Raw genomic sequence first — 27154 nt, forward strand, 5'->3', positions numbered from 1 at the left:
GTGTTGCATTGAGAAGTATTATTCAAGGGTTAATAGAGGAGTGCTGTTGTGACTACTCCCTGAAGGAGTTTCGGAAACAGCAGGAGATTTTAAAGTGACAGAGGCCCAATTTCAGAAATTTGACTTTGAAAAGTCAAATGTATTCTAAGTCTTAATTATAGCATTTTTATTGTAACTAAATGCAACATAGCTACTTGATTATGCGATAAAACGTGCCTAGAAAATACGTAATATTTCCCCTTTAAGGCATCTTTTCACAGTCCATGTTTCACTGTTGCGAATCAATGTCAGCTCAGCATGTCATTTGGATAAAACTCCTGGAAATGTCACAGACCGGAGATTAGTTCCAAAACGTATCTTCCATGAACCTCTGTACAGCAGTAATGATATTTACTACTCACAACATCTTAACTGAACCCTAGTCCTGAAAATGTGGAACTATCCCTTTAAAGAAAGCCCTTTGAGTGCTCTTCATCATAACACCTAGTCACATTGGTACCTGCAATGAAGAACAGAAACACCTGCAGCAAGCACAAGCCCTCAATTGTCTTGTTTTACATGCAACAACAAATACATAAGATTGCAATTTAGCGTATGTCCACATGAGGGCTCTCTTCTCTTCCAAGTCTAAAGTAACACTATGGATTAGAATCACACACCTTAGAATAATAATTAAACTGTATTTAATTTATGTATTTTTTTTTAGATTTCATCACTTTGAAACCTTAATCTTCTATATTTGTCTCTATATGCAAATATGTATATATTTGCATACATACATTTTTGATAGATAAGACGATCCAAATAGTCCAAAGACAAGGTTTTGTTTTCAACAGAAAAATTTAAGTCAATTGGCTTCATTAGTAAGTAGTTAATTTGTGTATGATTTAATCTCAGTATAAATGAGAACTTTATTATAATTTATTATCATAATAAATGATAAATTATTATCATAATTATAATAAGATGATAATGTGATTATCAATATAATTATTCATAATTTAGCCTACTGTTTTCCTTCCTCTTCACCGGTCTTGTCCGTAGTTTTTGTTACAAAATTGTCAAGTCAAAAGCAATCAAAGACCAAAGAGAAAAGAAAAAAAAAACTACAATTACAAAGAAACTTGCTGATACTTTCTCAGCAATACACCCAGCATCTAAACATACAAGGCAATCACAACTTTATATTGAAAAGTATCAAAGGTGTTAAAAGTGAAAAATATAAAAATCTGAGTGTATATGCATAAAAAAAGACATACATTTTCTATTTTTTTTGCATGTTTTTATTTCTAATGTGTTTCTTTTTTTTTCCATTTGTCCACAAAGTTATATTAGTCACTACTATGTTAGGTCAGTTTTTCCCTCACTGCAATGGCAGTCAACTACACAAGAGCCCAAACTCAGCGTGGCCCCCTCACCTCAAGAGAGATTTGTCATTTCAAGGCAATACTTGATAAAAAAAACAAAACAAAAAGACAACCTTATAGTAAAACCAGGAGATGAGAGACGAAGCTTTGAGAAGTGTTAGATATGATTACTTTAGGAGAATTTCATCCACGTCATTTAAATTCATTAGTCATTTCAATTTAAATTAAATATTTTTCACTTCCTTTTGAAATGAGTAGTAATATCTTTCTCTTTTTTGCATGAAATGTTCTTAAAAAACACAAGCATGCACATAAGATGTGCCCAGTTGAACACATACAAACCAAGATGAACAATTTCATACTATTTTATCTCAAGAAATATGTTTTTCTAATAATTTAGCTGCTAGAATGTGACACAGATCTTTTTATTTTGCTGGGGGATTTTTTTTAAGCACAAAGTTTACCAAATTTTTTTTATTGTTCTCTCAGATCAATAAACGTCAGCAGCGTCACTTTGTCTCCGTCAATATCTCATAGTGACAGGACCATTGTCTACAGTACAATGATTGGCCGGCGATTTTATTCCCATCTGCCAGTGGGAGGAGCCGAAGGGGCCATCGCTCAAGTTTGTGCTCTCTTAAAAAACAAAAAAACAAAAACAAGAACCCGAAACAAAACACAAACACAACATCTCTAGAGCTATCTGTACAACATTCAACATCACATTTCTCTTTTGTATTTTTTTTTAACCATAATGCCAAAAACAATAATACTTATCATTATAAGAGCATTTCTCCATCTCGACGGCATTGAACAAACACCACACAAACAGAAAGGAGAAGAAAAAAAAAAACCTCTAATAAAGGCCTCAATACCAGATAGTACACGTCACCTTCGAGTGGTGCTAGAGACTGATTTATGGACGAGAGAAGGACGTGGAGGAAGAGCAAGCAGGGGGATGGAAAGAAAACAGAAATGGAAGGGAGAAAAATCTGTAAGTTGTCCTCCTTCTTCAAGCGTTTGTATCTTTAGTGTCGCATTGGACATGTTTTGGCACCTCATGATGTTAAAAACAAAAAACATCGTTCAAGAATCAAAGACTTTGGGCTTTGGTTTACCAAGGATTAGTATGACGACTACAGGTAGCCTCGCTCTACAGCTACAACCATTCTTTTTAAATTACCTAGGGCTTAGACAGTCCATAATTTTTCTTTTTTTTTCTTTTAGAGTCGGGGTAAAAGTGAGGCCTAGTGGCCTTGTTTAAGGCCCAACGGGCCTGATGAGCAGGAGACGCTGGCACGAAAACAGCTCTCCACCGGAGAGAACGGCCGGTCGGGAAGCAAAGACATGGGAACGTGTGTGATGAAGGGAAGAAGGGAATGATAAAAGGAGGGAAAATGAACAGAGAGAAAACAGGAAGAGAGGAGCGAAAGTGTGATATAGGCTAAGTGCTTTTGGTGAGTTTTACAAAATACACCAGGAAGTGCTTGAAACAGAAGGCACGGTGGCATTGATAGTAGTTGTAAAGGAGACACCACTAAGGGACTTTTTCACTACAAAAACTCATAAGGTGCTCTAAAAAAACAGACTCCAAACACATTAATGCACATTAAAGTGTGGTGGCAGTAACTCCAGACGGACTCCTGTGGCACATTTTCAGAACCAATGTTAACCTAAGCCAAACCATTTAGTACACACAGTCGGTACGGAGCCACCAGATATTGCTGGGGAACATTCTGAACACACCTAACGTGTAGAGGGGCAACGTCAGAAGTGTTTCCATCACTAAATGTTTTCGGAACAGCTTTCCATCTTGGCATATATGCTGGTGTATTGAAAAGCACTTGTTTAAGTCTAAAAATATGGGAAAAGATAGGGATTGTGTGGAATATGAAGTTTTGTGGCATCTTTAAAGGATTTCTGATTCACTCCAGTCATGAATAGTGCACGCGTTTTGGGATCAGTGGTGTGGAATTCGCAGTGTACTGCTGTTTCAGGGAGTGGCTAAGTTATTTCTGCTGTGACATGAGAATTTTTTTCATACTTATGCATACATTAAATATATCTGAATGGTCTCACAAAGTCTTCTAATACTTAGATAAATTAATCAGAATGTCGGTCAGTAATTTACCATAAAATGGCAAAAATACATTTGCTTAAAAGAAAGCACGGCAATTTTGAAATAATTCACGTTTTTGATAAAGTGTTTGTGGTAATGAGGTGGTTATCAGCTGTATCAAAATAGATGTATTTCGCACAACTGCAATGGAAACACCTTTTTCGCATCACACAAGTCGCGTGATCAACAGCTGGATGTTACTACTGGCAGAAATAACAAAGAAGACGAAATAGGAAGTAGCAGGAGGAAGATGTTTTTTCTCGGACAGTGTGCAGCTGGCTCCACCAGAGCTATCACAGCTCATCAGAAGCTCTTCTGTAAAATCGTAGACTACAATTTCCCCAAAACGTGTCGTACGTAGCCGCTCCCGAGGGCTTGTTGCTCCAACAACTGAATAAGACGCCATTTACAGCTATCGCAAAATTGTTTTTTCTTCTTTCAACAAAGATTTTCGCACATTTGTAATGGAGACAAGAGATAGTGTCAGTTTTAAGCATCCAGAATCCAAACAGTTCCACATTTGCATAGAGCGAGTTTAGGTGTAGATACGGTTTGGTGATTGCCGTGACATCGGAGTTGGAGTTGCTTCTGTTGCAGTGAATACATCGCATGTTGGGGCTGCAACACACATGCAGTGAAAGTCTATCAAAATCCGTGGCAGTCTGGAATATCTGGTGATTGAAATCTATCTTGTACAGCGTCAAATGTGTAGTAAAACTAATACTGTAGCATTATTTCTCATGGCAGTGTGTCTTCGTGAGCCACTGAAACACAATACTGACTATATTGTTACTGGGACTCAAGAGACTCAACCAAACACAGTGGAGTTTCTACAGATGCCATGCATCGTTGCAAAAACTGAATCTATAAAATCTGGTATAGTACAAATGAGGACTTTTAAAGTTATGTATTCATCGAGGTGTACAATCAGTTGATATGTATAGTTAAGTTACATTATTTTAGGCAAATTAATGTGTGTTGTCAAACACACTGCTTGGGCAGTACGGGGGCCTCAAGTAGGTTTTGCTGGGCAATTCCCACGCTTGCAATCTTGTGCTTTTTACATTTTCTTGTTTCATAATCCAGTGTTTCTGTTAAGATTTGTCAGCGTTTTGTACAAACATTGTGTCGTTTTGTATCCACATTGGGTACATTTTGTACCAGATATAACCACTGATTGTTTTAGTAATGTTCTGTATTGTTCTCAGTGTTCACTATAAATAAACACTGAGGTTATGCGATGTTAATTTAAGGTTAAGCTAACCCACACAGCAATCAGAACCACAATAGATGATGGGGTGTAATATGAAATCCACACAAAAAAAAAATAGCAATAAATATTTTGTGAGTACTGTGGGTACTATTTATCTTCATACTTTATCAAAACGTTAAACTACCTAGATACATCATTGACACGGGAGTACAGAATGGAGGTATGAATTAGCGAAGAAACAAACTGACCCCAATACATACATAAATTTAATGTTGCATATATTGAAAAGCACAGCTAAAATAAAGTTCATCATTTACTCGGATTCTTTGGTTTTCATTCTTAAACTGTAACAACTGTTTTGTCTGAAAAGTTTAAAGTGTCAAATTAAAATTGTCACATCAAAGATTCCATGGAGAGGAAGCAAGCTAGCACTAGCATCCTACCTTCCTTTACTTATAATGTTAGAAGTTGTAGCTAAAATTAAGTTTATTATTTACTTCCTTTTTTGGGGGGGATGTAAAACTGTAATAGTTTATCCGAATTGTTAAAGTGTCAAAGATTAAAACAGTCGCAGTCAAAGATTCCACAAAGAGAAAGCAACTAGCATTAGCATTTTAACTACTTCCATTTGTAAAGTCTTATTTTAAAAGTGTAGCTTAAATAATTTACTCATCTTATTTCCTTAAAAAATTTAAGACTCTAACAAGTAACCAGGACCAGTTGTTTTAAATGTTAAAAAGTTACAGCTAAGTTTCCATCAAGAGGGTGAAAGCTAGTATTAGCATTAGCATCACAAAGCACATCGGCAGAAGACAGGAGATTATCAGACCTTTTAGAGGTATGTGTGGAATCAGATATGCCTGACGATGCCCTCTAAATGTATAATGTGTTTAGAAAACTCTCTAGAAATATCTGATAGTGCTACACAAATTTTTACTTACATGTGTACTAATGCTAATGCAGACCGACACTGCCAACAACATAAACATTTGTTCTGATATCACACCACAAGCCTTATATCCCATCAAATAACAAAAGTCGGCATTAACCAGCGCCGTCTACTTTTATTAGCTATACCTTCAAATCTCTTTATTTTATGTTATTTTTTTTACTTCATATTCTTAGTTATTTATATTTTGAGCTCTAATTATGCTTTGCAACTGTTTGTTAATCGATGGGGTAAATCTACTCAAGCCACACACTTACACATTTAAAATGACAACAAAAACTGCCATTGGAAAAAAACAAAAAGTTTGGTCTATCGATAGAGTCAACAGAAAAACAACTACTTTGGGAACTCAAACCTTGCACAGTGCTCTGTATAGACATTCCAACTAGTCTTAGCTCACAAACATTATAATCAATATTACCTATATTGATAACCTTTTTCTGTAAGCATCTTGAAACGAAAATAAACAAAAGTCTGTGGGTTTTTCTTTTCTTGTCTGTCTTTACAAAAGCTACACATATACTACTGGGATGTCTAAGCATGTGTTAGTGTTTTAATAATTACTCCTACCGTTGTCTTTTCAGGGATTTTTTTTTTTTTTTTACAGAAAAGAAAGAAGAGAAGAACTCTAGTTGTCCAAAAGTCACCATATACCAAAAGTACAGCTTATTTCTCGAATTTTGCCTTGTCCGGTAGCAACTTTGTATTTATTTTTCATTTTCAACCCTCTATCTATTTTTGACACGATTGTTTTTATTACAATGTGCCAGCTGATTGTGGAAGAGGGCTCAATCTTGCCCCCTGCAGCCCTCAAATCCTTGATTTATCGTTTGTTCAGCACGACGGACCACAACCCAGCTGGCACTGAAAACACTGAATTCTAAACTGTGCCCCTTCTTCTATCTCGTAGTCTTTAAACATCTTGTCACCGCCTACTTTTTAAAATTTTTTTAACTCCTTTTGAAAAGAACCACAAACCGGCTACAGTCTGTGTCAAGAACATTAACGCTATGATGTAGCATTTCTTTTACAACTATTCACAACACCCTAGAACCACTTTAAACAAATATATTGTATTTAAATCATTTGAAACTGTATATTCCGATAAAATTAGCGACCTATGCGAGACTCGGACAACGCCAGAGACTCTTTTGACAACATACATGAACAGGCACTAACTGATTACAACAACAACAACAAAAAAATACAAACTTTTCTTTCAGATAAGTTTTTTAGGACAGTAATCGATAAACACTTAGCTGAAAAACAAGGCAGTGATACACAGTCGAGGAAACAGTCACCTCATGCCTTAAATTAATGCCAGATAGCTTAAAACTTTCTGTGGATTGAGGAGGGAGATGAAGCTGACAGTCTCAAACTGTTCAGTGGTCAGTCTGTAGAGTTACCTGTTCAGCTCACTCAGTGTAGTAGTCAGGAATACACTGCTTATATAGCAATGCGTCAAAGTTTGAGATTCTGCAACGATGCTAGACCCTTAGCAGATGTTTGTTGAATAGAATATCGTCTCAAAAAGCATCAACCTTGGACCTTTTCTTGGGGGGAGAGGGACAAATACAAAAAGTGGCCTACAAAAATCCTGAAAAGTTGTGTAGATGCTCCTTTGAGATTATAGGACTATTAGTGTATGTTGTAGAGGATTAAGCAGTCACAAAGATAGTAGACAAGTCATACCAGAGGGAATATTAAAGCAGCACTTTTTCCCCCCGCTTTGCGGAAACATTAATCTTCAAGACTCTTTACGTGTTCTCATAAATTAAACTATGAAGGGATGCCTTTTGCATTATTTCTTGTCTATCACATATACAGCTGAAACTCCCTCTGTCTCTTTCTTTTAACCAGTTAGGACCTTGTCATCCTCCACTGCCATGTTGGGGCTCAGAGCTGGTGAAAGGTCGAGGGACATCCTCAGATCCCGATCTTGCAAATCCTCCACACTGCTGCTCTCCATGTTCTCTTCAAATTCTTCATCGAGTTCTTCTTTCTCCTCCTGTGTCTTTTCCTTGACAGCTGGGCTGTCTCTTACATTCTTGGGCACTGAAGCCACAGAGTCTTGACGATAAGAAGCATCATCCAGATGATCTGCTGTATCCTCAGGGTGACCATTAGTGATCTGGTGCTCAGTTGAAGACCAGTGCCCCACAGGGACTGGAGATTCTCCCTCACTCACATGCCTCCATAATGTCAGAGGATCGAGGTCGGAGTTATCCATCCGTGGCTTGGTGGCCCTTTGGGCGCGTTCATCATCCAGGAGAGCAGAGGAGACCCTCTTGCGCCTGGACTTACTTGTGTGGTTTACTTGGATATGCATGGCCATCAGCTCAGCTGATGATGTATGAAAAGGGCAGAACAAACACTGGCTCAGTTTGACCCCTGCTGAGCTATCCCTCCCACCATCAACACCAAACCCAACTCCTCCATCTCCGGCACCAATACTTTCATTCTCCTCCATCCCTCCGTGACTGGGCGAGGTGCGACGGGAAAGATCCAAAGGTTCAAACCCTCCCTCCTGAGTTGATGGCACAGGTTCATCTTTGTCACTTTGTGGCTGAACCATTCGACTAGTAGTGAGAGGCTTACGCCGGGATACTTTAGTAGTCTTTGGTGGGGGGGATCCCCTGATCCAATTTCCCTCCATCCCTCCTTGGTACAGGGCCCCCATAACTCCAGACAGATACCTGTACTGGGTCTCCAAGTCGACATCCCTTAGAGCTGCCAGAGCCTTCCGATGTTCCCGTTGGTCTGGGAGGCCCAAGAGCCATGACTGCTGGCTGGACCGTGAAACGGTTGTATCAGCAGTGCCTCTGTTGATCGGGCCGTGGTTGAGCTGAGATCGACGCTGCTTGACCAGTCCAGGGGTTCCAGATGTGTGAATGCTGGAGGTGGGCCCAGAGGAGGAATTGGAGGAAGCTGATAAGGCATTGCGTTGCTCCCTGTGGTGCCGCTGGAGGTGGTACTTCAGTGACCCAGACTGAGTGCCTGCATAGTCACAGTGGGGGCATTTGTAGGGTCTCTCACCTGCAGGAAAAAGAGTATGTCAAATCAAACTGATTACATCTGGACATATGTAACATTGACCACAAGTCTCAGGCCCTGTTCACACGGAGACAAGATTAGGGGTTTCTTGGGTGTATCCACAAAGGGATTTTGTCATTTAGGCTGTGCATTCACACGTATCTGGCATTTTGGGAAACCAGAAGCAATCATTTTTGAAAATGGGTCCCAAACTAGATACATTTCAAAGCTGCAATTTTATGTTTCCATGAGGCCATGTGACTTCCGTCATTTTTGAAACTGTGACATAGAGGCTCCGTCGCTCTCGGTATGCAGCATTTGTTTGTGTGGACGGACATTTGTTCTTAATCACTTATGGAAATTTACCGTTTGTGTGCAGCACGTGTGGACAGCACGTCTTTCATTAAATGAGAAAGCCAAACATAGAAGTGGACAAAAATAATGCTAAATGACAAATAATACAAGTTAAATGTGATGTCAACTCACATAGTGCCTACCATCTTGTTTTACAAACATGTGTATCAACTTGTATTTAATTGAACTTTGAATTCAAGTCAACTCCCAGAGCAGATTATTTAAATAATAGCAAGTTTTAAGAAATGTTTTGTCATTTGTAATTCCTGGTGGATCTCTGCAGCGCCTCCAAAGTTTAGTCTAGTAACTGGGTCTACTTGCGCTTTGTTAGTGAATCACATAAAATATGAATAAAATACACTTAAATTTGTGATTGTAATGTGACAAAATGTGAAAAGTTCAAGGCATATGTAGCAATGAAGCTAACGCAGCAACAAGACCTCACTGGGTGGATCCCCTTAGAGTGCAATGTCAGGGCAGCTAAGGGTAAATAAGTGCCACTGGGTTACATTTTATTAGTGTGCAGTGGGAGCCGTAGTTGCAGAGTTTGAAGGTAGATGGCAGTGTTCCATTACAGTTAAAATACCACAGCTGGTTCTACCAGAGGCTCATGTTGCTTGTCAACAGCAGGAAACCTATTGCATATGAAAAGTGCAAAAGATCTTATCTACAACATTAAAAAAAAGCTGAAATTTAACAAATTGTCAGCTCACGATCATACTCCATTGTACAACGGTGAGAATACTTTGAAGAACTCTGAGTGCATTTTGGGCTGATTGAGATTGATGGAGATCTCGCAAATGGACAAGATGGTGTTTAATTTTAATGAGATGTATCAAGCACAGGAAAATATTAAGAAATGGCCACGGATAATCCACTAACGATGCTAGGGAGGCGCTGCAAGAGAGGCCAGGTTCTTCCTTTTGACGTCATAATTTTCTTACCAAGAAGTGTATTAAGGTCAGCATGTGGTGCAGTGTTAGATTGGGGAACCTCAGACATGGAGTCTTTAACGCATCCACCAGGGGTTGGATTGCTAATGATAACACTGTTGCTGTATGTCTTTTTTTTCTCTGCTTTTTCTTTCCTAATTATGCTCAATAAAAACCACTAACAGCAAGAAATAATAAAAACTATTTTTGTTAACTTGCATTCTTGTTATTTTAGTGTTAACTCCAGAGTGGGACTGAAAGCCATATTGCATTGCAAAGGTTTTCTTAAGCCTTTAATCCTTTCACATTTTGCCATGTAGCAACCTCAAGTTTCAACATATTTTATTCGATGACTTTTGTGAAAGAACACAAAATTGTAACGTTAAAGAAAAATCGCACATTCTTTGTCACAATTCTTACTGATTTGATTACAACCAATTAATTATTTTTTTATTAATAAAATATGAAAAATATATAGTGCGATTTTGCTCGGGTCCCTTCACTCTACACTTCAACAAAATCCAGTGAACAAAGTTGAAGTTGTTGACCTACAGAGAAAACGGCTGTCTCTAGAAGAAAACTAACACTGCCCAGCGATTTGAACAAACCATCCCCTCAGTGAAACATAAAGGTGGCAACATCATGATGTGTAGATTATTTTCAACAACAGTATGGGAAGTTGATGGAAACTCAGATGAAACTAAATGCAGCTGTGAGAGTCTCCAAAAGCCTTGGAGGAAATTGACCTTCCAGCCTAATCATATAGCCAGAGCAGCAACTTAATGGATTAGCTCAAACCTATCAAAATCTTAGAATGGCCTAGTTAAAGTTCACACCCAACCACGATTGAGAAATTGTTCCCAGCCCCAATCCTTTAATCAGCTTGGCTTGGTTTATGTTCACGAATTCAACCCTTCCAATCTGACTGAGTTTGGGCAAACATTTCAATCTTTGATGCAAAGTTTGTTGCATCTTGGCATTATGCTAATTTGTGTTGGTCTATGACATTAAATTCCAACAATATACCTTGTAGTAATTAGTTGTAACAATAAAAAATGTGAACGTTTATCCCTTAACTCACCCTAAAAACACTTTTTACAGGGTTCAAAGACCTTTTTGATAACCTTGTAAGTCACTGTATGTTGATGATATACATGGGACTCCAATCCATTCATACTCTGATACAAACAGGTAATTTTTTGTCCTTTATTAGACTGAATTGTTTCAAGTTCCTCATGTAAACCAGCATTGTTTCAATCACCGGTCATAAAATCTATATTTGTTTGACCTTGCAATGGAGATGAAGGTGCACACAAGTGAGAGAAGTGAGCGCCGTCTCGGGTTTAAATCCCCAGCATGGCTTAATTTTCTCTTCAGAAGCTACTGCTAATATGTGCCCGAGCTCTACTCCTGCGCAGGGCTAGAGCTCCAGAGGAGCCGCTCACTTGCCTGCAGTAGAGATCTATGATTAGCACTGGTCAGCTCTCTGGAGTCAATGTGTGGAAAAATAAAGAGGTAGTTATGAAAACGAGACAACACTCAAGAAACCTTTCCAGGGATTTCTAGAGGTAAAAAAAAACAGAGAAAAGTGGCTTATTAAGCCCACAGCTGCGTCTCACCTGTGTGAACTCTCAGGTGCACTTTGAGATGGTGGGAAGAGCGGAAGGCTTTGCCACAGTAGGGGCAGTCTTTTATCCCTCTGCCACGCACTCGCTCCCTGGTGGGAACAGAGGGCATGGAGGAGACTGCTGTGAAGCCGTTTTCTCCTGCGAGTGGAGAGAAAGGAAAGTAAAATGTTAGCATAATAGCTTTTACTGAAGAAATAGACATTATTTACTACAGTAAAACGATAGGAGAGAAATTTACACATTAGGTGTGAACAAGCAAACAGCAGATAACACAAAGAAAACAAGAAAACAGATGTGATACCTTTGAAGTTTGAAATAACAGAGTGAAACCCTGTGACTGCTCCTGCTTGCTGAGATATACTGCTGTTCAGTTTTGATTCCTGTCTTCCATCTACCATTTGCTGGGATCCACCACCGTGAAGTTGGGATTCTGGTCTCACGTCACCGCCGCCGTTGCCTCCTCTTCCCAACCCCGCTCCTCTTCGAGTACCAGCCCCCTCTTCTTCACTGGTGCCATGATTCTGCGGCCTCTGAGCATGGACGCGAGCGTGCACAACCACCTGCTGCAGGCTGCGGAACAACTTTCCGCAGTCCGGGCATTCCCAAGGCCCTCCGGCTCCTCCTGACTCTCCTCTGGGTTCTGGGCCTGATCGGTAGACCCTGATTTGGTCTGCTTCTGTAATCACTGAACTTCGACCTGGGGCTCGTTGACCTTGCTGCTGCCCTCGTTGCTGTCCTCGTTGCTGTGGTCTCTGCTGCTGCTGCTGTTGCTGCTGCTGCTGTGCAACAGCCAGGCTGCGAGCAACCAGCTGCCACCAAGTTGCCTGATCCCCTCCTTCTGAAATAGTTGATGTGGTTTCACCTGTGCCACCTCCTCTGGATGTTCCCCCTCCTCTGGTAGGGTCATCACCTCCACTTCTGCCTCCACCACTGTTTCCCATCTCTGCCACCTGAGCTGCTGCTTGAAGTCTTTCCATGCAACTGGCCCCGCTGCCATCACTGGGCAAGCCAAGGTATCCCAGGATAGCAGACTTGCTTAAACTCATATCGATCCTACCCCCAGTTTCTCTGTCAGACCTTCCTTGTCCACCTCTGGCTCCACCTCCTCGATGGGCCATGAGCAGGCTCGAGTACAGGGAGTTCAGGGTGTGTGTACTAGCAGAGCCCTTTGACTGCTGCTCAGCATTCCCGAGAATACCATGGGTTCCCAATCCAGCTTTGAGGCCAAGCTTGTTAAGATGAACTTTCATGTGGTTCTTGAGGAACCAAGGCTCCTTAAAGCCACGTCCACACACCTGGCACTTATGGTCTAAGGAGTCCTTGTGTTTTCGCATGTGTCCCTTCAGAAACCAGGACTGAGTAAATCTCTGGCCACAAGTATCACAGCGAAATGCTGGCACTGAAGAGGATGCAGAGGCTCCAGCAGCCGATGAGATCTGAGCGTTACCTGGGGTCGGGGCGGGAGTATGGGTTGGGGTGGGCACTGGTGTGTCAATGATGGTCCTGCAGTTGAAGGCTGTTGTCAAGGCCGACACCTCTGGGGAGGGGTGGCACTCCTGTAAGTGAGATGCCAGACTCTCTTCTTGGCTGGCAGAGAAAGGACAAAGGGTGCATTTGTACGGGTTGTGGAGGATGCGGACGTGACGTGCCAGTTCTGAAGCTGTGCGGAATTTTCCCTTACAGGCATGGCAGCGAAACGTAGGCGCTGTGGCAACAGATGAGCCCTCGCCAGTAGAGGAATAAGGGGAGGTTACAGATACAGGGTCTTCTGTGAGGGGTGGGGTCAAGGGTGTGCTGTCATCCAATAAAAAGTTTGGGTTCTGGTCTGGCTTCAGATCATCGTCTAGACCTTTGTCTTCTCCATTGATATCCTCCTCCTCCGTGAGGTGCTGGATTAGAGTTTTTGGCAGTAAACGCTGATTTGCACGACTTCTGTGATTGGAGAGCAAATCTTTGTGATTCTGATGGATTTTGAGATGTTGCTTAAGGGAAGTTGAGGGGGGTCTAGTGCGGTACAGCGATGCAGCTCTTCGATCTCGGTCCAAACTATGTGCCCGAGCATGAAGAGACAAGATGCTTTGGAATCGAAACCTCTTCCCACACACATGACAAGGAAACTTGAGTGCAGGCCCAGGCGAGGCCCCTCCAGCTCCAGGTGTTGCCCTGGTAACAGTTTCCTTCTGGAACAGTTGAAGGTCTAGCTCATCGCTGCAGTTTCCACCCTGTCCTGAAGAAAGGGCCAACTCAAGGGCACCATAACCAAGAAAAGGAGCTGACGGCGTGTCTGGTGGGGAGGAATCCAAACCGGGGTTGCATCCCGCATCTTGAGCGCTTCCACCTGGAAACAAAGCTACAGCTGGGGTCGGAGATGGAGGAATTCCATCTAGCTCTTCTTCGCAATCTTCTCCGTCAAGATCAAGGCAATCATTATTGTTGACCTCTTGTAGGGGGAAGGGAGAGAGGGGGAAGTACGGCGGGGTGTCAGGGCTCTGCGGGGAAGGTTCAGGGCTGGGGATCGGCAGGACAACGGGGCTGTCAGGTAGAGGAGAGGAGGCTTGAGGGCTGTGGTCAAGAGATGGCAGCGTTTGGGGAGACTGTGGCTGCTCACAAGCAAGAGACAACACACACTCTGGTGGAGAATCCATCCTCTATCAATGAAAAGATAAAGACAAACAGAAGTCAGGCAATGATTGAATAAAATATCATTGAACTTATTGCTTTTAAATCACTAAAATAGTTAACCCCTCCCCAACTACAATAGAATTTTCTGCTTTCAAAACACATTCTAAAAGTGTCTATTCAACTATGTAAGGTTCTCATACATCCTGTCTAGAAGGGTGGGGCAGAAACTTACTAGCAGTGTGTTTGGTGTTATGCCATTCTTTAGTGTCTCGGCTTAGGGGGGAAACACTTCTGAGGCAGCCTCCTTCTATAATTTCCTGGGGACAACATAAACAAATAAACCTAATCAGTGAACAGGAAGATCCAACACAAATTTCTCAATATCAAGCTTTTAAAATAAACATTTTTGAACTTGAGTTTCTGTGCAGCTCAAAAAATTTTATGCAATCTTGCATTTTAGTAACAATCTGACAAACTGCTTAATGGTAAATTTGTACAAGTGTAAGAGGAAATGATTTGCAATGCTGAGCATCAAACCGTAGGATTCCCCCCCCCCCCCCCCCTTTCTTGTTGAACAGGATTAAAAGCAATTTGCATTGAAGACACTTTGAACACGTTCCATCACCATTTTCCGACGACAAAACGAACGACACGCGTGCTCGCCGGTTTTAAAACCACGTTTTAACGTGTGCACATAAAAGAAACCCGTCACTTGATCTTCATTTACTCCTCAGCCTGCGTGGGCGTGAGCGCGTGCGCCTCAACGCGTAACAGGTGCGCACCTGTTCGTTTCCTCCTCCGTGTGTTCGCGGGATTCTCCCGCATACTGTCAGCACATATGGGACGATTAGCCGGTGTGTGACTGCGCACCGGTGTGCATTTATGCGAGTGTGTTTAGAAGTTAAGGGCACCACCACAGGACATGGAGTGTCCCAAACAGGATGGGCGCGCAATGTTTTGACTTCCCCACACACCCTTCCTGTCCACACATACAGTAGCAGCTTTTTTTTCTTTTTTTTTCATCTTAAATCGGGATTCCATACACAGGAAGCATGCATCCACGACAATATTTCTTGAATCCTCTGCTCGGGTGCGGTTGTACTTTGCTTAGTCATGGCTACTTGCTTAGGTCATTTACAAATGTAAGCGTTTTTTGACTATTGTGTTGCCTGCACTGCGACTGTCACCCCAGTTAACACGTCAGCTAAAACGTAAAGTGTGATATACAGCATATTGAGCCTTTTTTCCCCCTTTTTCTTTTTGGCAGGCTCACTCACTTACTCACATACACGCCCCAAATGTCTTTTTTGGGGGGGTTTTTTTGGAGTACACAGCAGTTTGACTGGATTTATGCACATTCAGGCTGTAGAGGGGTTTTTTGTTGTTGTTGTTTTCATGCCCATCATTCGGTGCAGTTGAGCAGCGGCGAATGCACCCGCAACAAAACAAAAGGTCATAAATCAATGTGCAAAAACAATAGAACATCTGTGCTCGCAGGTGTGGCAGATATGTTGGCGTTTGCATGGCGGCGGGATCATGTATGTGTTTGTAGGATGCATGTGTTGGGGTGTGCATGTGTGTGTGTGTGTGTGTGTGTGTGTGTGCGTGTGTGTGTGTGTGTGTGTCGCTGAGGCTGGATGACAAAGAGATTCTCATGTAGCCAGTTGACATTTTAGCTCAGCTATGACTCACAGGGATATCACCCCATATCAATCACATGAACACTCACACACAGCCCTTTCTTAATCCACCATTATTGTTCCTTCTCTCCCCATCTTCTTTTCTCCCCACTCTCGTCTGTCTTTTCTTTCTCTCCCTGATTCATACTTCTTCTCCCATCCCCCTCTCATCCTCTCGCACCCTCCCGCCGTCTATTATTCACTAATTTTCTTTCATTTGCTCCCTCTCTCCCCCTTTTTTTTTCTCTCTCCTGCAGTGTTGCCAGTTGGCGGAGTGCCAGGGAATGCTGATATCAGCTGGTAGATTGGGCCCTGCCAACATGGCGAAGAGCAAGGGAGAAAAAAAAATGAGAAAGGAGGCAGACACGGAGAAAGAGAAAAGGCAGACGGAGAGGAATATACAAACAGGGCAGCTTCAGAATAACATTGTCAGAGGCCATGGGAATGAAAATGACTTAATTTGATTGTCAACATGGTGTTGCAGGGTGGGGTGGAGGGGGGGCGAAAATGGGGTGGTTAAAAAAGACAGGCATGTTGGAACAGAGGTTAGTAGAGAGTGCCACAATAATATAAAGAGATGTTATGCTCTTGAAAAATAAACAACAATTATACAGATAAAAATGAGCAGAAGGACAGAAAGCAAAAAAAAAAGGAAAGAAAGCCTGTATGTGTGGCTGTCTCTGCAGTTTTAGCTCTGATGCTATTATCATATGAATATCAGCATCGCGGCGCATTGTTCCGCCGTGACGGCGGCTGTCGCCAACCACCGGTCCCTGTCATGCCAATGAGGAAAATTTGGATAGATGGAGAGCGGGCGATAAGGTGCAGCAAAGGATGCAGGGAAGGGGGGGAGGAGAGAGGAGGAAAGGGAAGGAGAGGGGAGGGGCGGGCCGGGGCCGGTGGAGGGGCAGAAATCAGATTGGAATCGGGTGGAGCAGAGACAGAAACAACAAAAGGTGCAAATGAACCAAGGAATGTGCAGAGGAACGGGTGGGGTGGGGGGGGACTAAAGCGCCTCTAGATGTGGTCAAGAGGCGCATTTATTCACGCTACGGGTTCATGTAGGAGACGCTCTCCAAGTGGAGGCTGTAATCCCACGTCCCCCCCTAAAAAATCCAGCTAGTCACTAAGGCAGACAGACAATTACAGGAGAAATCAGATCCCATTAAAATGTGTGTTTGATGGGATCTATGGTGATTTCAACAGTCGGATGTCGGCCTGTCATAATAACATTTTCCTGGACGATGAATAGTCCCAGAAGTTATCGCGACAAATGATGATATTGTCGCCTTGAGACCGTTTTCCATTAAAATAATGACAATGACATAATAATGCTGGAACACATTCTCACAGATTAATAAACTTTAAATTCAGGTGAACATTTAACACCGGCACTGAAAGATGTTTCAAATGTCCAAAATAAATAAACAAAAACAACAAATAAAATTAATTGTGAAGTCGTCTTCTTCAAAAAAAGAGGCATTTTAATTTATTGCGGCGGTCCTGGTCGCATGGCAACACATGTCGTAAGTATTCACACTGCTCAACTTTTTTTATTTTATTTATTCACATGAAAGAGACGCATAATTTTGAAGTGGAAGGAAAATGGAAAAGATGCCACATGTGATGGAAAATTTATTTATCCACACACACACACCCCCACACACACCGTACCTACAGTGAAACATGGTGGTGGCAGCGTCATGGAGGGAAATGGAGACAAATACAGGATAATTTTAGAGAAACACATTGAGAGGCTGCAAAGCTATGAAACTGAGCTTCACCTTCCAGCAAATTATATTCAGCATCACAGCAGCGATGAGCTGGATCTTCTCAACACTTTGCTAAGTTACTGGTGTAATTTCAGCTTTAAATTTTTGGAGGCATGCTGGGTAAAATGATCCCCACACCACGATGCTGTCACCACCATGTGTCAAGAGGGGTTGGTGTGTTTAGGGGAGGGATGCAGGGTTAGATTTCCTTAAGACTTAAAGTGTCTTATGTGAAATTTCTGATTGGGCTCCATCAACCCAGTACGCAGCTTGTGGCCTTTATTGGATTTCTGCTTGGCGCTTTTCAATGATGGTGTGTTGCTAATTGCAAATAGTTCACAACTGAGTTAAATTTTGGGGTATCTGAATGAGGCGAGGCGAACAAAAATGTGCATCACAAACTTTTTATTTGACAATTACGAGCTAGTTTTTGGTCGACCCCAAAACTCCAAAGAAACACACTGAGGCTTGTAATAGTAGAGCAACAGAATGTGAAAAATATCAGGGATGTCCAAAGTGAGGCCCAGGGGGCCATTTGCGACCCTCTGGAAGATTTTGCGTGCCCTCCCACCGTTATCCTAGAATGGAGCACATCTGGCGTTCAAGGCGGGCGGTTGCTTTGGATGGACGATTTGTTTTTATTAATTAAAGTGAGATTTAAACAATTCATAGTTCTATTTACTGTGAGGTTTGTGGTTGCTCCACAAACATCCAGCAACCTTTAGTCAGAAACAGACTCGGTCCACAGAAACAATCAGAACCCTATGCCTAACATTTTGTTTGCTTCAATAAAATCTTGCCCCGTTTTGCTTGTTATTGAGCAGATAAAGATAAAAATAAAGCTAATTTACGGCATTTCTGATGGGGGGGGGGGGGGGAAGAAACAGCTCTTGTGGCCCACAAGTGTTTCCAACTGGATGTACATTCTGATACCACTTTTGTAGAGGGTGTGGATACTTTTGCAAGGTACTGGGGGAGAGAAGGGGATTTCACACTCTTGTAGATCTTTCTCTTCACTGACAAATTCCCAGCATTCATGGGGGAGTGTAATGACACAAGGTAATGACAGCTTAAAAGCACCGGTGCTGCCGGTTTAAGCAGCGCAGTGATGTTGTCATTACAGTAATTGCAGCGTAACTTTGTGGGCAATGAGGTAACTCATGACCCCCCCCCCGGGCCCCTCCACCCCACCCATCGCCACCACCATCACCACCGGCCCTGTTCTAAAAAAAATCTGAGCGCATTTGCATGGTTTAAATAGTGATAACCCCTCTTGACTTGAAAGTTGCGCGCGGAGAAGAGGAGGTTGCTGAGTCATGCATCACATCCCTGGTAAATAGTTGCCAAAAGGAGCGAGAGGCCAATATGTTCTGACAAGTTTATTTCGGGGAGGTTTTGATGACACTGTCTAAATACCAACAGTATTATAGAGAAGGCGGTGAGCGCGGGTTTGTACATGTCAGCAAGCTCCGCATTGTGAATGTAAATATCAGGGTGTGAGAGCATTTCACTTTTCTTTTTTTTCCTTTTTTTTGACAATGCGTGTGGGCAGCAGTGCAAAATCAGCTCGGCTTTCCTTTAATGTGTGTCATTTTGAGAGGGCTTGGGTAATGTTATCCATCGTTTATAGCCAAATAACGGTTTATGTGATTGTCTCTGTGACCTCCCGTTGTTTTAATGTAAAGCAGTGATTGGTAAAAGGCACGAACAGGCCTGAGCACGGAGATTACACCCGGTGGTGTCAAACGGTGCGTGAATCCAAACAGACTTCCTTTGGCTTTGGGTTTTTTTCTCCCAATCAAATGCCTCAGATCAGAAACATCATTTTAATATTGAGCAAAGATAACTTGAGTACATACAGAGCAGATTTTAAATGATTGTAATTTAACTGAAGAAAGGGTCAATTCTGGCCATATGTTAAAGTCATTTCCCTTACTGAGTCTCAAATTAACTGCAAGTAACCATTTTTCTTTCTTTCTTTTTTTCTTTTTGGAAAGGCAGGTTCTATTCTACCTGTACGCTCTAAAAAAACTGAAATAGAAGCTGTCTGACAACATGAAGTAGGCAAAATGGTACTTCGAGGATGTTCTAATGTTTTTTTGGGGGGGGGTTTGTGATTGTTGCAGCCTAAAATGACTGATTTTGTGGCATGGTTTAAAAAAAGTTGCAGTCAAAGTTGCAAAGTTTTAATACAATAACATGACACGGTCTTGCAGTGGTTATGTGGAAAAGTGTCACATAACCTTTCCAAAACAGACAAGATTTTAACATAGCTAATATTCGAAGTGCATATAACATTTTCAAGGACCTTCTTGAAATGGCACACTTAATCCTAATCAAATCATCTCCTGAGGAGTTGTCAAATGCGAAAGAATTCCATGTTGGTGATTCAATTTACCGTGAAACTGTAGACACAGCAGAAGTAAATTCTTCAGAAAAAACTCAAAATGGTTTTTGCAAAAAAAAAAGAAAAAAGCCAAATGCTGCAAGTTTTGCTTACAAGAAGAGTCCAGCGTATCGATCCAAAATATCGATAATATCAATATCAAGTGAGTATTGGTATTGTATGGATACTTGAGTTTAGGATTTCCTTATGAATTTTTCTTTTTTTGCAGTGTAGTTTCTCCACTCAAAAAATATTTTGTTTTGATTTGTGTGTTTTTTTCCGCAGTTTATTTAGGAAAGAACACAAGTTTGTTTTGGTGTTGAATATTAAAGTATTTTGTAGAAACCTATAAGCTTTGTTCAAATTCTAAGGTTTTGATATAATTCAAAGGAAAAACCACCAAAACACCTAAATGTCATTTCAAAATTAAATAGAAAAAAGTATTGGTATCAGTATTGGTAATACTGGCCGTGCATTTATTTGGTACTCAGTACTTTCAAGAGACGTCGTGAAACAGGAAGTTAAATTAGAAAGGGGCCGAGCGGATTGGTCACAATTCAGCCTAGTTGCTTGGTGGTATTGGTTAAGGTGACTGGTCAGATTTTCAGAAAACTTAAAATGGTGAAAAAAAAGCAATTTTGCGAATGGTTAGGGAATATGTTCTAATAGTTCCGATTGCAACATCGCAACTTCCTGTTTGTACCGACTAACAGATCTCAAAAGGCACCACCTTCAGTCTGTAATTTAATCCAATTGAGAAGCTTGGGGATGACCTGAAACCTCTCCAGTGTCGCTGAATAAAAAGAATTCCACAGGCAAGAGTGGGTCAACATTCCTCCACAGAGACGTCAAAGACTCCGACAGTTATCGCAAACGCCTCAAGGGCAATTGCTACCGCTAAGGTTGTCAAAACCAGTCATTAGGTTTAGGTGGCAATTAATTTTCACACAGTGAGGCAGGTTGGTTTGAATAATATTTTGCCCTTAATAAGTGAAATTATCAGACTTATTTTTGTATTTCCTCAGGTTAAAAAGAAATCTGCATGGGGGAGAGAATACTTGTTTCGCAGCGTTGTATCTTTCTAAGTTCATCCCTTCAGGTCCTTTGTTCCAGCTGTATTGTTTGATATCATCTCCTGAGAGGAAGAGTGTATCAGGTAAGGTGTCCTCTGGGGATAACTCTTGGTGTGAGAGAAGGACCACACACAAGGAAGACGCCACACACACACAGAGTACAAAAAGGAAAAGAACCGGAAAGAAGGAAGCACAGGCAGACTGTTCTCCGTGAGGTACCGTACAATCTGGTCCTGTTTCTTTCTGGCGTGGTCACGTGTCGAACTTCCCCACAGACGGTATTCATTTCCTTTATTTCACCTTTCCCTGAACCCCTGGCGCTTCACTTCAACTTTGCCTGGCTCGCACTCCCCCTCTTCTCCCGTTTACCAGAGATAAGGATGAGAGTCTCCCACTGTGTGTCTGATGTTAACTTCTTACAGGTGTAACTGAATGGTTTTCTTGTGGAGAAAACGTGGCTCTTTTAACCATTTTGGTGTGAAAACGGAAGAAAAATTGCCTCAATATTGTCTTTTGGTCGATTGCAGAGAACTGGAATGTAGGTTCCCACTTTTGGAAATATGTCAGAAGCACTGTAGAACTTCCTGTCTGTTTTTGGCTCTTGCTTCTTCATGCCAAGGTCAGTTCTGTAAGCGAAACCTAGAGGAAACACCAAGCAAGCGTCTTATGTTTTGGTTCGATTCCTCCTTTCTAGTCTTACAACTCAACTCCTCCTTACTCTCCTCTTGACATCCTCTTAAGCTTTTGCTTCCTCTGTTTCTGAATGAATTCCTCCTCCGGCGGAGAACACGAGCTGACACTCACTCGCGGCTTCGGCACAACGTTCTGGGAGCGTCTCGACAGTGCTAGATCTGAGCGAGCGAATTTGAACGTCGGAAACATCACAGCGCCGCAGCAGAAAGAAACAAGACCGTGGCTCCGAGTCACACGGGCCACGCTGCGTCTGAAGGGCTGAGTGGGAAGTGCCGACTGACTCGTCTGATTTGGAATTATAAGACAGAAAGCCTTTAGAGAAGGAAAGATTCAAGGAAATAACTCGGTGTGTTCTCACGGAAAGTTCTTGTGCTTGAGATCACCTGCTGGGCTCAACATCAGAGAACTAAAGCAAGGGAAGACACGAGAACCTCCGCAGATGAAAGCAACATCTACCTGATGGTCAATCCTCCCTAATCATAGATCCAAATCCATCCAGGATACCGTCAATCAGTCCCAAAACACTTCAAAATTATTCCCGTCCTCCTCTTAAGAGCCTTTGAGCAATGACAGTCCCAAGAATCCCAACCCTACACCATGACCTCCTTGTGGAGTTTGTGTATCACATAAGACCCGTGAACACGCACAAGAATCCTTACAACAGAAAAAATAGTGACTGTAGAGTAATAATGAGTTGATTCTTCAATCACTCTGGGGAAATCTACTAAGGCTGTGTTCTCCTTCTAAGTGACACTTTGCTTGAAGCGCACTACATTACGCTATATATATGTTTTAGATCCTTTGACAGAAAGTTATGTCATAAGTTTATTTTTAAACTACAATTACATTATGTTTTACCAAGAACAAGGTCCTTGACACGATTTTGCACGTTCCAAATATTGATATGCTCATTTTGGAACATCAGATTTTATTTTTTTTTATCATGTTCTGATGAATATTTTAGTGATGCACCTATAACCTATAATTCGACTGGGTACTGACAGAAAACTGAGGTGGGCTCTGACCAGGTAAATCCGTCCATTGCTTCAAAACTGAAAAAAATCCCCCAAAACTTTGCATCTGAAAAGGCTTCAGAAAATTCCCTGTTCTCTTTGCAGCACTTTACTTTGGATTGAGTAAAAAACAAGCAGGTGAGTAACCATGATCTTGTCATTTTCATTTGAATTTTGAAGCAGAAGTTTTCAGAGGTATGGACAGGTGAAACACAATAGGACAATTTTTGACTTTTGACATCCAAAATTTCAATCTTTTTCCAATTGGTGAATGAACTCAGATCTCACTAGGCACAGTGCTCTTCAGTGTGGACGTTTCTGTAAGGAACGAAGTTTCAGTAAGGTGTTTATACCAACCTAGGGGATGTTTTGTTGCTGACAAAGGCGAAAACTGACCCAGAGCCAAGTTCAGAGGACAACAGGAATAGTCATGCTGCAGAACAGTTATTATTTCTCGTCACGGAACAAGCCGAGTAAAAAATGTCAGTAGCTTTTTAGAAAATTTATTAATTTTGGAAAGCTAACATCCGTATTCTCTGCAGAGAAGAGACGAGGATTTACAATTAAAGATGCTAACCCTATTTAGTAACAATTGCTTGGTTGAGGTGTGGACTGAAATCATTGGATCAGATTTTACCCATTTGCTAACGTTTGACAATGACATAGCTCAATGAAGCTATCTGGAAACTGTTTGCTGCAAACAACCTTGTGGGGAGTAGGACCACAGCATCTTTGTTAGCAATAAAATGTCTAATACATTCCTCTTGCTCTGACTTTAATTGCTTAGCATTTGAAGGCGTGGCCAACATGGGCTGAATGGCTTTGTTCACTTCCATTCCCTGCCATTGCTAAAACTACAGCGCAGAAAATTGAGGTCAACGTTCACAACTCCTTTTTCTGTTTGCTGATCGACTTAATTGAAATTCAGTCAGAGAAATCGAGCTCAATGGGAGAAAACCCAGACACAGCATTGAAGGGAGATGATAACTGAGTGGAATTGCACAGGTAATGGCCAGACTAGCAAGATGTTAGATGCTCTAAAACAACTCAAAATTGTTTTATTTTTGTTTTGAAAATAGTAAAACTTTGTTTTAATGCACCTGCTCTTTCTCACACACAGTGTGAAATCACCTTCTGTTCTAATATACACAATTAATGATAACACACAGCAAGAGGGCTATAAAAATATATAGAATGCTGTTCTTAAAGTTTTAATAACATTTTGGAGCTGGCAAAAAATGTTAAGGCAGGTTAAAGCTTTCAAAAAACCCAAAGAGAAATCAGCCACACATGCCTTTTTCTGCAGCAGTTTTGTTCTTCCTACAATCAATGTTTGATACATTTATCTTTTTGCTAAAACAATGTATAAGTTGTAGCTCTTATTGTAAGTAGTCAAGGTCAGAAGCCAGAGAAAAACAGAAAATTGGTATCAGCCAGTAAACTCAAATGGGTGCGTCTCAAAAATACTTAGATGACTAATAGTTTAATCTTTTAGTTTTATTTCTGTATAGCAGAGAAGGTTTGGACTTTTACAATGTTTCAAAGGTTTAAAGGAACAAGGGTTTTCTGTTACATCTCTGCATCATCAACTGAGTCAGGCGAAGAGCCTTTATATATGAAACAACGGCACTGTTGACGCCCAACATGCCCAAGATGTTTTTTAACTCAGTGGGGTTGAGGTGTGAGATGTCTGTGGGATCCCTTTCAGAATGAAATAACCAATTCGAATCAAGTTTTATCTAGGGATGCACCGACATAAACATTTGGGCCAATACTGATAGCCGATAATTACAGATATTGCATATATATTATATATATTTCCCCACCCTTTTGACACTGAAAAAATATGCACCCTTGACATTGCTTCTATGCTCCAGTTAAACACACCACACTCCTATCCTGCATCATCACATGCCCATCGACTGACACCATTGTTGATGCTAATGTTCGACATTACCAAAAAGCTACAAAATGGACACCAGTTGGTACGACTGAAAATTTGGAGTTTCCCACATGGACAAGCCAGATGTATTCATGAGAAACATTTTGAGGTCATGTAGGACAAAGGTTGAGCTATGTAGCCACAATTACGAGAAGCACGCTTGGGGAACTTAAGGTGAGGCTTTTGAACCTAAGAACATTGTACGACCTATTAAACATGGTGGAGGGAGCATCCTGCTGGGGGGCTTCTCCTCACGCCATCAGCTAGATGGCTGAAATGCAGACAGTATGACTTCACAACAGAAAAATGTTTTAAAACATTAAAACTGGTTTTGAAAACAGGGTAAGCACGCTTCCAGAATAGCTCTGACCCAAGTACTAACTAGCCAATAGTCTGCTGATGTCGAAGAAACAATTTTGCAATTGCCGTTTCCTTTAAATAAACAACACAGTTAAAATCGAAGGTGAATAAGTCTGTTCAGGTGAAAAGTCATTAAAAGTCATGCCATGGTCTTCCAACTACTTCCTGTCATTGTCGACAATGTCCAGTTGTTCATGTGACTCATGATGTGAAAAAAGTGTTTCTATTGCAGTTTTGCTAAATAAACCAATTTCGATATGGACAAAAAAACCCAGCCATATCCTTGCTTTTTTTTTTTTTTTTAGCAAAAAATGTGTTTTGTCAAAAGTTACATGTTTCTGTTAAATTGCACAATTATGGTCAGTGGAAACACTGTTAGTGTATACTGTTCTACAAAATAACCTATGGTAAAGATCTGGTTTGCTATTGGTCATCTCATCAAATATCATTGCATGGATGTATGTATATATTTGACAATATAAGTTTGACCGAGTGTGGATAGTAGAAGATTGACAACAAGACTCGAGTCTTGCTTTGGAGAATCATTGCCTGTTGTATGATCGCCCCACCTTTTAAAAGAACGGGTCGAAATACATTTATCCATTAAAGAGCCCAAATTAAATGCATTAACATACGTGTTGAGTGCTTATAAACTTCTGCACTGACCTGCTCTTTAGAAAAATGCTCAGTCAGCAAATGCAAATAACGGTACAGGCCTGCTCATTGTCCTATTGGTCAGTATGGAGGAGGAAACAAAAGCAGGAATTGATCTCGAGTCTCCAACGTGTCAGTGGATATCTGAACCAAACCAGAGACTCTTCTACTTTTTTAGTCAACAGCTTCTGATTGCCCACAATCAATTTTCCATGTAGTGTTTCTTTTAGAGTTTAAGTCAAAGTTGAAAATCGGTTGTAGAAGATGAGATTTCATATTAGCTGGAAGTAATTACATGGCTCAGGAGGTAAATATCCACTAATGCAATGAAGTTGAGTGCCCTCAAGCAAGGTATTAAATCCCAAGATGCCCCTAAAGGTAGCCATGACATATGTTTAAAGGAAAACGAAATTGGAAAGCTTAAGTTGTGGTAAAAGATGCCAAACAGTTCAGTAGATCTGTAAAGTGTTATTCCGTATGGTAAGCCGATTGTTGGCAGGATACATTTTCAGTAATGAGCTTAAAAGTTACTGTCGTCTCCGACCAGACGTCTGATCAATGACTAGTAAAAATACAGCGTTTGCTTCAGTTTCCTTCCCCCCCCCCCCCGTTTTAAAATTAACAAAAGCTCTCCGGAGTTTCACCTTTTGGTTGTATTTTCCGACAACTGTCCACTTCCACTGCCAGATTGTTTGAAAAGTAGTCTCCAAACTCAATACGATCTGCGAAAAGTGTCACGCTACATCAGTAAGACCCTAATGCTCTAAATTCACAGTAATCCCTAGCAGCAGGCAGAACTCTCAACAGTCTCAAAATGTCACAATGCAGTAGATTCTCCCTAACTGAGGGCAAGCAGGTGCCTCTCCCGTGGCGCACTAATGACCCAATTATATCAATCAGAGGCCTTGATTGGTGCTACACTCCTTTTCCTTTTACTCCATCTCTTTCTCCTTCGCATACAATCTTGTTCCCAGGAGCCACCTGGATTGGATGGTGTGGGTGCGCGTGTGTGTGTGTGTGTGTGGGCGTGCGCGCGTGTGTGTGGCCCCCTCAAGTACAGCGCAGTACTATGCACACAAAGATAGCAAGTAGGCGGCATTGATGGTGGCGGAGGAGCAGGAGGACACTACTTGAACACAAAAAGCAGATAGGGGTCTGAGTGAGCAAAACCCATTAGACCCTTTTTAATGTTGGGCCCGTGTTTAATGTTCATTAGTGCAGCTGGATCCCGATGAGTACCTGCAAAGGGTTTCACATGAAATCATCATCTTGTTACCAAAAAGCAGACTACCTGTAGAGGTGAAGGGGGAAGTCTTCAACTCTCTGTGTTGTATAAGTAGTAAAACAACATTAATCCTCCTACTT

At 41.4% G+C, this 27154-nt stretch overlaps 1 protein-coding gene across 2 annotated transcripts in view; it reads right to left on the minus strand.

The window, feature by feature from the left end:
- Positions 1 to 2037: 2037 nt before the first annotated feature.
- Positions 2038 to 27154, minus strand: part of LOC102222291 (zinc finger protein 536-like) — a 29350-nt gene continuing 4233 nt past the window's right edge. The window contains exons 2-5 of one of the 2 annotated variants that reach the window (XM_014472955.2): positions 14450 to 14534; positions 11897 to 14243; positions 11587 to 11733; positions 2038 to 8684 (exon numbers count right to left, since the gene is read on the minus strand). In XM_014472955.2, the coding sequence (XP_014328441.1) occupies positions 7501 to 8684; positions 11587 to 11733; positions 11897 to 14240 (3675 nt within the window). In that variant the 5' untranslated portion in view covers positions 14241 to 14243; positions 14450 to 14534 and the 3' untranslated portion in view covers positions 2038 to 7500. Of the gene's footprint in view, positions 8685 to 11586; positions 11734 to 11896; positions 14248 to 14449; positions 14535 to 27154 lie in introns of both variants that reach the window. The other variant, XM_023346151.1, reaches the window with a different exon arrangement.

The sequence above is a fragment of the Xiphophorus maculatus genome, chromosome 14 (assembly GCF_002775205.1).
Source record: "Xiphophorus maculatus strain JP 163 A chromosome 14, X_maculatus-5.0-male, whole genome shotgun sequence".
In the NCBI taxonomy this organism is placed as follows: Eukaryota; Metazoa; Chordata; class Actinopteri; order Cyprinodontiformes; family Poeciliidae; genus Xiphophorus; species Xiphophorus maculatus.